Genomic DNA, 13,663 nt, shown 5'->3' on the forward strand with positions numbered 1-13,663 from the left:
TTGTAGTAACAATCAGACTGGCTATTGTTCTCTAAATAAAGGCTTTGCCCATAGCTCCTGTTCAATCACTGTGTCATTTATTGTTTAGGAATGGGTTGGGATCCTCAATTTTACATCCACAGATTTGAAGTTTTCCAACATTGTATACTGTTTCCTGTGGTCCCGCCAATTTAGAATGCATAATACATTTTCCCAGACTTGACTCCATTTTTTTGTGTGGCAAAAGCAAGTCTTTCAATTATAACACAAGTTTCTTATGCTTTGCTCCACACATAGCCTGGTGTTCTGAGCATGCACTATAAACACACATTATAAAGACACATTCACCCCAGCAGTTAATGACAGAGTGACAAATGTAAAAAAAGGACACATTGACCCTCCCATTACTGTATATTATGCCACTTTCATTAGTATATTAGGGAACAGTAGTTTTATGGTACAGCGACTTCTATCTATTACAGGACAGGGGTTTCCAGGGCAGTATGACACAATGATGCAGACATATTAGGTCACAGTGACATCAGTATATCAGCTCAATGTACCATACAAGAAGGATCATTATGCTGCTTGTTACAACGACAGAATTATATTGGATACTTCTCCATTGCCTTTGTATTGATATGGTGACACTTCTGAGTAACAAGACGTGTGTTTTTCCTGCTGCAGGAGGACAGAATGTTGAATACAAGGGCAGTGCTTGGCATGAGGAATGTTTTACCTGCAGTAACTGCAAGCAGGCCATTGGAGCAGGAAGCTTCTTTCCTAAGGGAACTGATGTCTACTGCGTTACGTGCCATGAGCAGAAATTTGCCAAGCATTGTGTAAAGTGCAACAATGTAAGTAGCACCACGACATCCATTATTTAATAATACAGTTATGATTCTTTGTGTCAGAGCAGCTTTCCCTTATGACGGGCAGATGTGTTATATCTCCCTAGCAAATCAACCCAGGGGTGCCCAGACATGGGGTTCTCTTCAGGTTTCATCAAATTAAAGGGATACTGTCATGGGAAAACATGTTTTTTTTTCTTTTCAAAAGGCATTAGTTAATAGTGCTACTCCAGCAGAATTCAGCACTGAAATCAGTTTTTCAAAAACAGATTTTTTTTATATTTAATTTTGAAATCTGACATGGGGCTAGATATATTGTCAGTTTCCCAGCTGTTCCAGTCATGTGACTTGGGCTCTGATAAAATTCAGTCACTCTTTACTGCACTTAGGAGTGATATCAGCCCCCTCCTTTCCCCCCCCAGCAGCCAAACAAAAGAACAATGGGAAGGTAACCAGATAACAGCTCCTTAACACAAGGTAACAACTGCCTGGTAGATCTAAGAACAGCACTCAATATTAAAATCCAGGTCCCACTGCAACACATTGAGTTACATTGAGTAGGAGAAACAACAGCCTGTCAGAAAGCAGTTCCATCCTTAAAGAAGGAAACCCTTTTGCAAAACCCTGTACCCCCACTCCAGGTAGACCACCTCCCTCCAGACTAGCCTCCAGGGAAATGCCCCATACTCCATACTTACCCCTTGGCACAGATTCTTCCAGCGAAGTTCTACGCATCCATCTTCCACATCCTCAGTAATAAAAGTCGGCAATAGTGGATTTGCAAATAAATCTGTTATATAGCAGTGTACCGGCCCTAGAGGAATTAGGGAAGCGGCTATGGGCTGTAGTGTAATGTATAGGCTCTATCTTCACTCATTTCCACCTTCCTTTAATGTGCCAACCTCCTTAAAATAGGACTTTTGGTACTGGGACAGAAACTAGTTTGTATGTAACACTGACCCGTAATAAACATATTAATCCCTTTATTATTATGATTTACATCGATATCGTCTCTGAATGTATGTTGCTTTTTTTGGTGATTGACAGCCCATCACTTCTGGTGGCATAACATACCAAGACCAGCCCTGGCACGGCGACTGCTTTGTGTGTGAAACGTGCCATAAGAAGCTCGGTGGCCAGCGCTTCACTGCAGTGGAGGATCATTACTACTGCGTGGATTGCTACAAGTCCTTTGTGGCTAAGAAGTGCACTGGATGTAACAACCCTATCACAGGTATATTTCCTGCTACACTTGACCTATTAGAAACAAAGACACACTAATGTAACCATTTCAGTGGATATATAAAGCTATAACTATAATGTCATTCTATATACACAGGCAGAGCTAATAACATGGTTATAAAGGAAGCTGTAGCTTTCCCATGCTTAGAAATGAACCCGTCAGACTGCAAAACTCCCATCCGTGACAGGATACATAATGCCTGAAAAAGGCAATTGACAGTTGAGCTGTACAGCTGCTGTTTCAATGGGGCAGTGTACTGAGCAACCCCAGCTGCTTCAACACTCTGTAACTGAATGGCCATTTGCCAGCTGAACACTGTTATCACTGAAAGCGGAATATATGGGCTCATTGTACCACTCAATTGATGCTATGCATAGACATGCTGAGTTATAGAGCACCCATTTCTCATGAAGAGACCCGTTAACAATATATTTAGAAATAACTTGGATTACAATGTTGTGTCATAACATTCTATTTCTATGCCAAGCAGAATTCAGTGTCAGCATGAAACAGCTGGGAAAGAAGCGGCTCTGTTAGAACATATCAAAAGATAATTAGGATAATCCAGGATTCGGTTCTTGATTCAGACAGGATTCAGCCTTTTTCAGCAGGATTCGGCCAAATCCTTCATATGCAAATTAGGGGCGGAGAGGGAAACTGCATGTCTTTTTGTCACAAAACAAGGAAGCAAAAAATGTCCCCCCCCTTCCCAGCCCTAATTTGCATATGCAAATTAGGGTTTGTTTCTGTATTCAGCAGAATCTTTCGCAAAGGATTCGGGGGTTCGGCCTAATCCAAAATAGTGGATTCGGTGCATCCCTTCTACAAATAGAGATATAAGCACAGACATCCTAACCCATACCACCCAACTGTCCTGTTTTCTGTGGGACAGTACCAATTTTTATAGCTTTGTACAAAGCTTTTTTACAAAGTTTCTAAAACTTAAAATAACTTAAAATAATAGGCTTTCTGTCAGAGAGCCCAGATCAGCAGCTGCACTTGGATACTTTTATAATAATTTAAGATAAGCAAAGATACAATTTTAACTATTTCAGATACGCAGGTCTCTTGGGAGAACTGAGACCAGCAGCTTAAAGGGCAACTCACTTTCATTAGCAACTGTAATAACACATAAAACATTGAACTAAAACTCCTAGAAATGTGTTCAAACATTCCTTATCTGCAAAATGTTGTAAAATAGACATGGTAATTAGGGGGTGTGGCCATAAAACAGGCATGGAGGATTCATCCACTTCATTATTACCAGTTTTTGTTGGCGTAATATAAAGTAGCCCTCATAAGATTCCTAGTTTTATTTAGTGGCACCATCTCTTCTACCCAACCTAAAAGACAAACCATAGGGACTGGAATGTCTACATTTTGGTTTAGATATCCCACAATTGCATGAGTTTAGCTTTTTAAAGAAGTTGTCTGGGATTACTACTGGAGAATGCAAAAGAGGGTACAAACATTTGGGCAGAAAGATAGTTTTAAATAAGTATGACAGTTGACAACAACTTAACCCATTGGGAGCGTGTTCCTTTAAACTTGGTTCTAAGTTAGAATGTTTTAATGTACATTGAAAAATCATATGCAATATTAATACCTAAATACTTAAATTGGGAGACCCATTGCATACCCCCTACCCTGTCTCTAGGTGCAGAGCCACTTAGAGGGGGGGGAAAAAAAAGTAGATTTTGATGTGTTGACATGCAGCCAACTTAGTGACCCAAATTCAGTTAAAACATTGAGGGCTGTCCCTAAAAATTGCCCCCCCAATCGCCAAGAAAAGAACCACATCGTCCTCATATAATGGAATTTTCTCCTCCACTCTACCTAGCGGTATACCCTTGATTGCTGCGGATCTTGAGGGCCAAGGGCTTAATTGCAAGGGCGAAAAGTAGCAGGAAAGGGGACATCCCTGCCTAGTGCATCTTTTAAGAAGGTAACTTCTGGGAATTTAAGCTGAAAGGAGAATATAAATAGAATCCCAATGAAAACTGGTGCAAACAAACTCACTCACCGGTGAGCATCTCATGGAACAACACATACGAGTATTTTGTGCTAATATGGCCAATGCATAAAGAAATAAATAGTAAAATGAGCTTATGAGAAGCAGAAAGCAGAGTGGCATGGCAGAAAATATATTCGAGAATTTGTATTAGAACTAACTTTTTAGCATGCAGGCTCTGATATTTAGACAATTAAGTTTCCATATTTTTGCCTTTTTATTCTGCCTCTTTTCAGCCTGAATTATAAAAAAAAATTCCAATTGCTAAGGGACCATAGCTCCAAAAACAAGAAAGCAGATACCTTCTTTGGACAGATTTTGATTTTCTTACTTTTGAAGCTATTTACCCGATCTTTTTCTCATTTAGTTGTCTCACAATAAAATCAAGCAAAAACGGGTTAAGGGAAAATGCCATTCTTGAAAAAACTGCAGGCCAACTCAATAAAAAAGCTAAAAATGGCAAATATATTCTCACCATGTTTTCCTGATAATGCCATTTATCCCTACAATTCCTGGGGAAGTATTCTCAGAAATACTTTGTTTTAAACTTTTCTTCTCCTTTAAGGAGAAGTATCACTTTTAGCTAGACCTGTACAGTCAGCATATACCATACCTCTGGTCTGTCAGTTTTATAGGCCAAGACACTCCCACCTTATTTATAGGAAAGCCCAGTTCAGTTGTAGAGTGATTAGCTGAAAACTTCACACAGGACTGACCTAAAATGTGAATGTATAACAGGGTGTTCAGTTTAGACAAGAAGCAGTACAGTTGATTTTGTATTAGTTGAAGCAGGTCATGCTTGTCCGTAATTGTGAGTTTGGAGATTTAGTAACCCCTTCAGTGTCATAGCAGTGCAAGTTTTGAGGACATTTTCAGAAACCTAGTGAAAGCCACTAATGTGTAGAGTCAACTTACTGTTAGGGGCTTTTGCAATACACAAAATGTAGCCAGTGCAGTAATGATGAAGTGAATCCATGGATGAAATGTTTCAAAAGATCTGTGAGTTTTGTCCTATACCCAGCATCCTATAGGAGATATGATGCTGCAAAGTATGAGTGAGTTACACTGCTAATTTTAGGAAAGCTTTGCAGTTTGAGAGAGAGAGAGAGAGAGAGGTGAAAGTTTTAGTTCAATATTTAGAGGTTTGGTAATAACAGCTAGTTTTTTTTTTTTTTTTTTAAATAATTGTTTGTTTTGTAGCATGTAGTACATTTCACTGACAATTTATATGTCCAATTGTTAGACCAATGCCGGAGCCACAAAGCCCTCCTAGTGACCACTCCATTCGCCGATGATCTTGCTGCCAACCTTATAATTTCCATTGCTGTTTCGCCTAAGAAATCAAAAGCTGTGGCCACTTGATTAAGCTCTGCTGTGAGAAACGAGTCTTATAAATAGTGCTGTAACAGTTCTTACGTCCAGAAGTTTGCCATACGTGCCAGACCTGATGCTGCTGTAGTGTGTCTAAAAATAGCCGTTGTACTTTCACAACCTCTTTTAAGTGCATTCTCCATACGCTTGTCCATTGGGATCTCTGAATGCCATCGCATCCTCAGTAGGAAGGGTTGTAAATTTAGACAACCTAGACACTGCTGAGTCGACTCTTGGTGGCTTATCCCACTTAGGCTTGTACTCCTCAGGAATGGGATATTTAGTTATGAACTTCTTACTAATGCTCACTCTCTTTTCTGGATTAATCCACTCTGAATCAAATTGTCTGTGTAATAGACTTAAATACTAGGAAACACTTCTGCTTCCTTGACTGCAATCCTAGCACTCTATAAGACTTAGAAGCGGGAGCAGCTGTGTCTTTTATCTCTAGTCTGCAACATATCCTTTAAAAGGCGTCTAACCTGATCCTGCCGGACAAAAGCTGGCCCTTCCGAATCCGAAGATTCAAAGTCTGAAGACTCCTGAGACTGATCTGAACTTCCCGACAAAGACTGTTCAGAACTAATAGGTGAGGAAGATAGGGACCTGTGCCTCCTCTTGTGAGGGGGGCGCTGGTGAAGTGTCTGTTGGACTGTTGTTTTCACCCACCTAATTAGATCCGCAAACTGTTGTTGCTGTGAAGATGCAGCTAAGCGTGATGTATCCTCCTCCCCCGAATGCCCTACGGGTGAGTTTTGTCCTAAGGGACATGCTTCCTGGGATAAAGAGGGAATCTGCTCAGGTAACAAGGTCCCACCTCAGGGTCAGAATTCCCCTTAAACCCCCTTGTATAACTAGTAAAAGGTGGAGGACTGGTTCCCTGTCTTAGTCCGCTTAGTCCTACCCCTGCCCTTCTTGGAATTTGCCTCTGCCAAGGCTGACGTCTGCTGTGGCATATCCTTAATCAGGTCATGTAAAGTGTCTGGTATCTCCGGCAAAGACATAATGATTTAGCCCATGAATAACTTCAACTCACTGTGCAAAGGCTGTTGTTGACAGCGTCAAAGTGTTCTCTGCCTGTGCTCCCCACCAGTTAGCCTCCTCTAACAAGACTGGCCGTTCAGCGTTCATCCAGAACAGCCTGCGTCTAACTCCCCTCTGCGCCCGAACTCCCGCGAGAGTTTGAGGAACCCGACGTCATCGCAATTACGTGACCTGCCACAGGGTGGCTTCCTCTGCTCTTCTAGGAGTCTGACAAAAACACCGGGGAATGAGCCAAAACATCCCACTTTGGCTCGCACCAACCTGCCCTAGGATCGCTCCGTGGCAATACTGACAGGCTGAATTCAGTCATTTGCAGCCCACGATCTTTCCATCCGTGCCTGCTGTTACAAAGGTTGGTGTTGGCGCTTCTTCCCCTAACCACTGTAGAGGGAATTCGCCCTTTTCCTCTTCACACCTCCTGGGCCCTACTTTCTAGGCGACTGATACAAAAACATTAAAGCCCTCCTGGCTTAACAGACTCTACACTTGGCAGCCAATGCTGGCAAGGAGGGAGAGCCCTGCCCAGTCCCCTAGGGAATGGACTCCGCAAATCCCCTGAAAAATAAAAACTAAAATCGAACTACTCTAGACTATTACAAGGGAATTAACCCTGGTCCTACCTCCTAAAACAGGACAAAAGAAAAAAAACTGGAAGTGGCAAGGCCAGAGCCGGGAGATTAAGGGAGAAGGCGGAGATTAAAGGCTTCATTTTTTTTTCTTTTGTCCTGCCTCCAGAGATATCCAGGTTTAACCCCAGACGTCTGCACTGACAGGACGGACTGCCCTGGGAATGAATTTTTTTGTTTGGTGTTTTTTTTTTGCCATGGCTTCCAACCAGTCCATGTGAAAGATATGGTGTGACTGATGGGGTTTCTGTTGAGAGCCATTGAATAACGGCTAGTTTAAATAAATCTTTGCAGTCTGGAGTAGAAAGACTACTCTACCCATTAAAAATGTGTGGTTTTCTAGTATCAGCTGTTAAAGTGCCTCTGTTGAGTAAAGCTTTGAACTATACAAGTCAGGAATCTCCACAAAACCATACATAATTGTCTATTTGTGTTACTTCTATGTGTTTTTGGGGGAAATTTAGCTTAACAATATGTTTACGATATACTGTATATTCTCCAAGTTATGAAAATTGTTTCCAGTTCGAGATCTATATTTTGGATTTACAGAAAAGAATCAGGCATATTTAGAAAAAAGAACTAAAAAGTAGCAAACCTGGATGGCACTCAATGGGGTAATTCCAAAATTGAGGTCATTTTAAAAAAGCAACATAATCATTGCATTGGCTTTCAGGACTATAAATGCTTCTTTATTACATTCCTACATTCCACTTCCAGGTGGCATTTAGTTTCATTGCAAGGATGAAAGGACATACAATCCCAAATGGAACCTTGAGTGGCCACTTGGAAAGGAATAAATATTTAGACAATCTCTCTACAAATCGTAATCACAGACTTTACCAGGAGTAACTGCAGTAGCTCCCACATGAAAATGTCTGGATTTACCGGTCTTATATTATAAAGTGTAGCAAAGTGGAGAAAATAGGTCCAAAATGCACCTACCCCTTCATTTTTAAGGAAAGAAAGCTTTGTGTCTTTGGATTTGCACCAGTACTGTACTTACTATGTAAATTGATAGGCTTCATCATTTATGACCCCTCAACTGTATCAGTATGGCATTTAAAAGATTACATTTCAGTAGCACTTTTATAAAAACAAGCAAGTTTCTTGTTTTTGTATGGAATCTGTATGGCCAATGTCTACACCCGTTACATAATTAAGAACCTCACTTTTTGCCATTCATAAGTGCTGGGAATCTGCAGCCAAAATAACAATGAAAGAAAATGTCATTCTAAACATCTATTCAATATATGCGAGTTAGTTTTTTTTAGTAATCATTTGTAGATCTAATTTTAACTATATATAGGTCATGTTTTCCTCCTCCCTGTTATAAGCTGCTTTCTACTAGTCTATTCCAGGAGTCTGAAGTACAGACAATATAAACAGATACTGCTTTCAGTAGCAATGACATTTACATTAGGGATGTACCAAATCCACTATTGGATTCGGCCAAACCCCCGAATCCTTTGAGAAAGATTTGGCCGAGTACAGAACCAAATCCTAATTTGCATATGCTAATTAGGGGTGGGAAGGGGAAAACATTTTTTACTTCCTTGTTTTGTGACAAAAAGTCACGCGATTTCCCTCCCCACCCCTAATTTGCAAATTAGGATTCGGTTTGGCTGGGCAGAAGGATTAGGCCGAATCCTGCTGAAAAAGGGTGAATCCCAAACCGAATCCTGGATTCGGTGCATCCCTAATTTACATTATATGGAGTCTTTTTTATTTTAAGCATGGGTGTTTTGTGCATTTTATGATTAAGAAATGAATGATAAAAAATGTGTTCTTCTCTAACAGGGTTTGGAAAAGGATCCAGTGTTGTCAACTACGAAGGCAATACCTGGCACGAATATTGTTTCACTTGCAAAAAGTGCTCCCTTAACCTGGCTAACAAGAGATTTGTGCGCCAAAATGAGCAGGTTTACTGTCAAGACTGTGCCAAAAAACTGTAAAACTGCTATGGGAAGTGTTCACATGATTCTTTTTGCCAATATAATTCCCAAATAGAAGGCTTATCATACATTATACTACTTCTATGCTACTGTTTTGTAGTGTTTTTCTGTGATCAGAAATGTAAATCTGCATGGCTTCCTTTATATTCCATTCGAGCGGATCTAAATCTCCTATATATATATAAATATAAAGCAACAATGAATGTCTTTAACTGTAGAACCTAATTCTTAAAACATATTTCAATTGATTTACTGCAGTTATATCCTACTTTTCATCAGTGTGTGCGTGTGTATATATATATATATATATATATATATATATATATATATATATATATATATATATATATATATATTCTGAAAGTACTCGCACTCTTACACTCATATCCACTTATGAGTGCTTGGTCAAACGATATGTATAATCTTCAAGATGGACCAGGACTCCAATTCCTTAATTCACAGATTTTTAATGAAACATCACTTGTTTATCCAACGTTTCGGCCCTCATTGGGAGATGAAAAAGGCCCTAATCTGGGCCGAAATGTTGGATACACAAGTGATGTTTCAATAAAAATCGGAAAAATATTCACCAATTTTGGAGTGTGGGTCTTTTGAAAATAAATAAATATATAGAGACACACACACAGATATAGTGAATGTAATTCATGATGCCTAAAATAATTGTATGCGTGCTTACCATTGGTAGATTTGTATAATTTGCATGTATGCCATAGTTCTTAACATCAGTAATGAAATAAATGCCATTCATGATGCTACCCAATATGTAACACTTTTGTAAAACACAGCAGACCATGCTATAACTTCCTGCCCTTATATCACCACAGAATTGAATACAGAATACTGTAGGACACAAATGAAGTAGATGTATGTGTATGTGCGCTGTATGTGTGTATGGAAACGGATAGGAACAAGGTACTGCTTTGAAAGCACTATAGAACACTAGATCACTATAGAACACTATAGTACAATACACACAGAAAGGGAAATAAAATGAGTTTAGTTTGCAAAGTTTATTGAACAGTACACGCATATTTACATCATTAAATGTAGAGAAATATTTAACAAGTAACAGTTGCACACAAAATAGAAGCATTTTATAGGTTAGATTGTCTTTGCTAAAATTAAGCAGCGTTTATACAAAAATACATTTTTTTTTACCTAAGGCACTGCTCCATCAGGTCCTTTATACTAATGTGTAAAGTTGGTCACACACCAAGCCGACAGCTCAAACCATACATACTACAGTTTCTGGGACCTAATAACATCACTGGCTTCTCCGAATACACAAACAAACATCCACGTTGAGCTACACTGCAACTGTCAGCATATCTGTGGCACACTTCAATGCATTGGGATCCTCAATGAACGTTATTTGCCCTGATGCTACAAAGCTCTGATCTATGTGATGTAGGGCCGAGTTTGGTCAGTTCTCTAGAAGTGAAAGTTTAGATCCTATGTGATTGGTCATCTTCAGTAGGTTCTTGTGGTACAAGCTCAGAAAAAATAGTTGTTGGTGCAAAATGGGGTATACAAACAAATTCAATTCATCTTAACCAAAGAGATACATTCAACAAATAAATACCTGCATAACTATATGACCAAGACAGAGGGTTTTTTTAGGCAATAAAATTGAAACAGTAGTTATATTTTTGTTAACGTTGTATACATGCTATAATATCCATTTTTAAATACAGTACTTTGACTCCAATCTCTCTTTATTATTCATAACTGACAGCAGGGTCACTAGGTAAAGGCTTAAAGGAGAATTCAACTTGTAATAAAAAAAACCCTCCCCTGAGTAGACCCTCCTCCCTCCAACCTATCTGCCCCCTGGGCAAATGCCCCTAATTTTTTTACTCACCCTTCCGTGCAGATTCAGGCCTTAGAGTTCATGGCAGCCATCTTCTTCTTCTCCGTAATCGTTGTGTCTTGATGGCATTTTCGGCACATGCGCAGTTGGAGTAAATTTCCGTTCCCGAACAACAGAGCAGGCACCGAAAGTCACGGAAAACACAGAAGAAAGAAGACGGCGCCTGTGAACTCAGAGGCCAGAATCTGCACTGAGGGGTGTGTAAAGAATTAGGGGCATTTGCCCAGGGGGGGGGCAGGTAGGCTGGGGGGGGTCTACCCAGGGGAGTTTTTTTTTATTTTTTTATTACAGGTCGAATTCTCCTTTAAGTGTCAAGTCTTATATGGAGATTGCGGTCGCAAAATATAACATGGACAACCGTTACTTGCCTAACAGACCAGCAGGTGAAACTGCAAATAAAATGTTCAGACAAGGCTGACTGCAGTCCAACACGATCACTGAATGCTCATGTCAAAATTGACCCTTCTAGGAAGCCATACATGCAGAAGTGGCTGGGCCATCATGTACAGGAATCTTCTGAGTTCACTTTTTATTATGTCAGGATGGACTTAATCTAACTGGTCTTCAATTTTTTTTTTTTTATTATTATTTTATTATTTCAGTAGCCTGTACTACTTATCTTTCCACTCAGGTCCTCTACTATCCATATTTTATGAGGACTTCTAGGGAGACAAATTACAACTTGCCTTAAAATATTATGGTATTAACACCACACGCATTTCAAGCAAAACTATGTATGAGCAGGTGTAGCAATAAACACAAACTTAATTGTCTCTAAGCAAAGGACTATGGGAAATGCAGTGGGAGAGACACAAGCCCATTGGTCTCCACTACTCATGCTCATATATTGTGGAGGCAATTGTAAAGACAACATTCCATAAATTCTGCCTGGAGGTAGTTAAGAGTCATTTGCTGCAATGTGTCTTGAACATTTCTGACAACAAATCTCCACAGGACAAAAATCCTACTCATTCGCCAAACTGTGTTTGTCCAAACTGGTTCTTCTGGACAGGTCTTGGCAGGAACAGATATGCACATAAATCAACTGTAAAACGTGCTACCATAATATAAACAGAGGACTCAAGTATGCTATAATACTGCTCTTGTATGTACACAATAAAATAATACATATGCAACTTAAATACAAAATTTGGATAGGAAAAATGAAATGTTTAAAAAAAAACAAACAAAACAAAAACTGGACAAAAAGCCAACAGTCACTACAGACGCTCTCCCTGGTGAACATTCAATTCTCTTTGTATTAATCAGTACTGGATATGCATTGACTGAAAGCAAAGGAGCACTTTAAAATCCAACGAGTACATTACTGATTTAAATATTCTGAAAAAGATTTATTAACGGATGGAATTAGAAACTATTAGAAAATGTCATTAGCAACGGGATGATGACCGGTAAGTTATAATAAAAATAATAAGTGCTTACAAGTTCACAAGAAAACAAGTTTGTTAGTATTTTCTGAAATACCAGCGTACATCTAATAGAATAAGTAACGTTGCACCGAAACATAACATTCTAAACAATCCCCCGAGATGTTAAAGATATGCAAAAAATAGGAGGAGGAAAAAAAAAGGATAATATCACCAACATATTCTCCCTGAAGAAGTGTTAAAAATGAAGCTTGGTTCCTTCTCATGCCGGGCGAGTTCTCTTTGAATTTTATAAGAAATATGTTGCGGTAGCAGCTTCTAACGTCAAGGCTTCAGCGCTTTATTAAATACTGGAGAGCGAAGTGCAATCTAAAGAGTTTCACTGCTGGAATTTCACATTTCTAAACAAAAGAAACATAATTACAACAACTGAAAAGGACATAACGCTGAAGTATTAAACATTGTAAAAAAAAAAAAATTGTTACATAGAAAATAATTTTACAAAACAATACTAAAGGGACAAACTTTCTAGCTTTTTTTTTCAAAACAATGTAGTGAACAGTGGCTATTGATTTACTGGAGCCTATAGGCATGAACTTAGTGGTGTATGGAATATATAAAGCCACAAAGCTCAAATTTACAAATATTATTGTTTTACGGAACATTTATAGAAAAATGCAGTAAATGCAAATTCTGCTTTATTTTTGCGTTTACATGACATTCATTTCACACTAACAACTTATTAGAATGTTATTCTGGTATTTCTGCTTCTCTTACACTCACACTTTCCCAGAATACTAGCCTGCTACTTTGGACTGAGGCAGCGTTAAGATCTTGTGCAGGCTACAAGAGAATAATATCCACCTCAGGCCTGGGTAAAAGAAATTTTAAGATATGGTTCTGTTAGTATGGAGACTATAGCAACACCAGAATACTCAGAGCCCCACATTACATTTTATCTTGAACACAACACAATGCAATACCTTTCAAAAATAAATATATACAAAATATTATTTTATGTAACTATAATAGGGCAAGAGCTGGATGCTGAACGGCTGCATATGGCTCACAACACCTCGTTGGGCATGGGGATCCAAAATATGGAAAGATCCCTTATCTGGAACACCCCAGATCCCAAGTATTCTCAATAATAGATCTTGTTCTCAAATAAAGGAACCCTCAAAGGATGTAATAAAGGTGACCCTTTAACCAAATGAGAAAGCCACATATGTAAAAAATGACAAATAAAAGGTGCTTATGTAGGTATTTGAGACCAACCAAGTCTAAAGTATGAATTGAATTCAGGA

At 39.0% G+C, this 13,663-nt stretch overlaps 2 protein-coding genes across 4 annotated transcripts in view; one reads left to right on the forward strand and one right to left on the reverse strand.

Annotated features, from left to right (window-relative positions):
* Nucleotides 1-9,325, forward strand: part of fhl1.L (four and a half LIM domains 1 L homeolog) — a 46,834-nt gene extending 37,509 nt beyond the window's left edge. For all 3 annotated transcript variants that reach the window (XM_041572809.1, XM_041572810.1, XM_041572808.1), the window contains 3 exons: nt 667-836; nt 1,878-2,064; nt 8,923-9,325. In XM_041572809.1, coding sequence (XP_041428743.1) covers nt 667-836; nt 1,878-2,064; nt 8,923-9,077 — 512 coding nt within the window. In that variant the 3' untranslated portion in view covers nt 9,078-9,325. The remainder of the gene's footprint in view (nt 1-666; nt 837-1,877; nt 2,065-8,922) is intronic.
* Nucleotides 9,326-10,097: 772 nt separating this feature from the next.
* The window catches only part of LOC108698493 (ensconsin), a 53,901-nt gene continuing 50,335 nt past the window's right edge, over nt 10,098-13,663 (reverse strand). Inside the window, 1 exon segment of the mRNA XM_018230012.2 lies at nt 10,098-12,757. Coding sequence (XP_018085501.2) covers nt 12,750-12,757 — 8 coding nt within the window. The 3' untranslated portion in view covers nt 10,098-12,749.

The sequence above is a fragment of the Xenopus laevis genome, chromosome 8L (assembly GCF_017654675.1).
Source record: "Xenopus laevis strain J_2021 chromosome 8L, Xenopus_laevis_v10.1, whole genome shotgun sequence".
Taxonomy (NCBI): Eukaryota; Metazoa; Chordata; class Amphibia; order Anura; family Pipidae; genus Xenopus; species Xenopus laevis.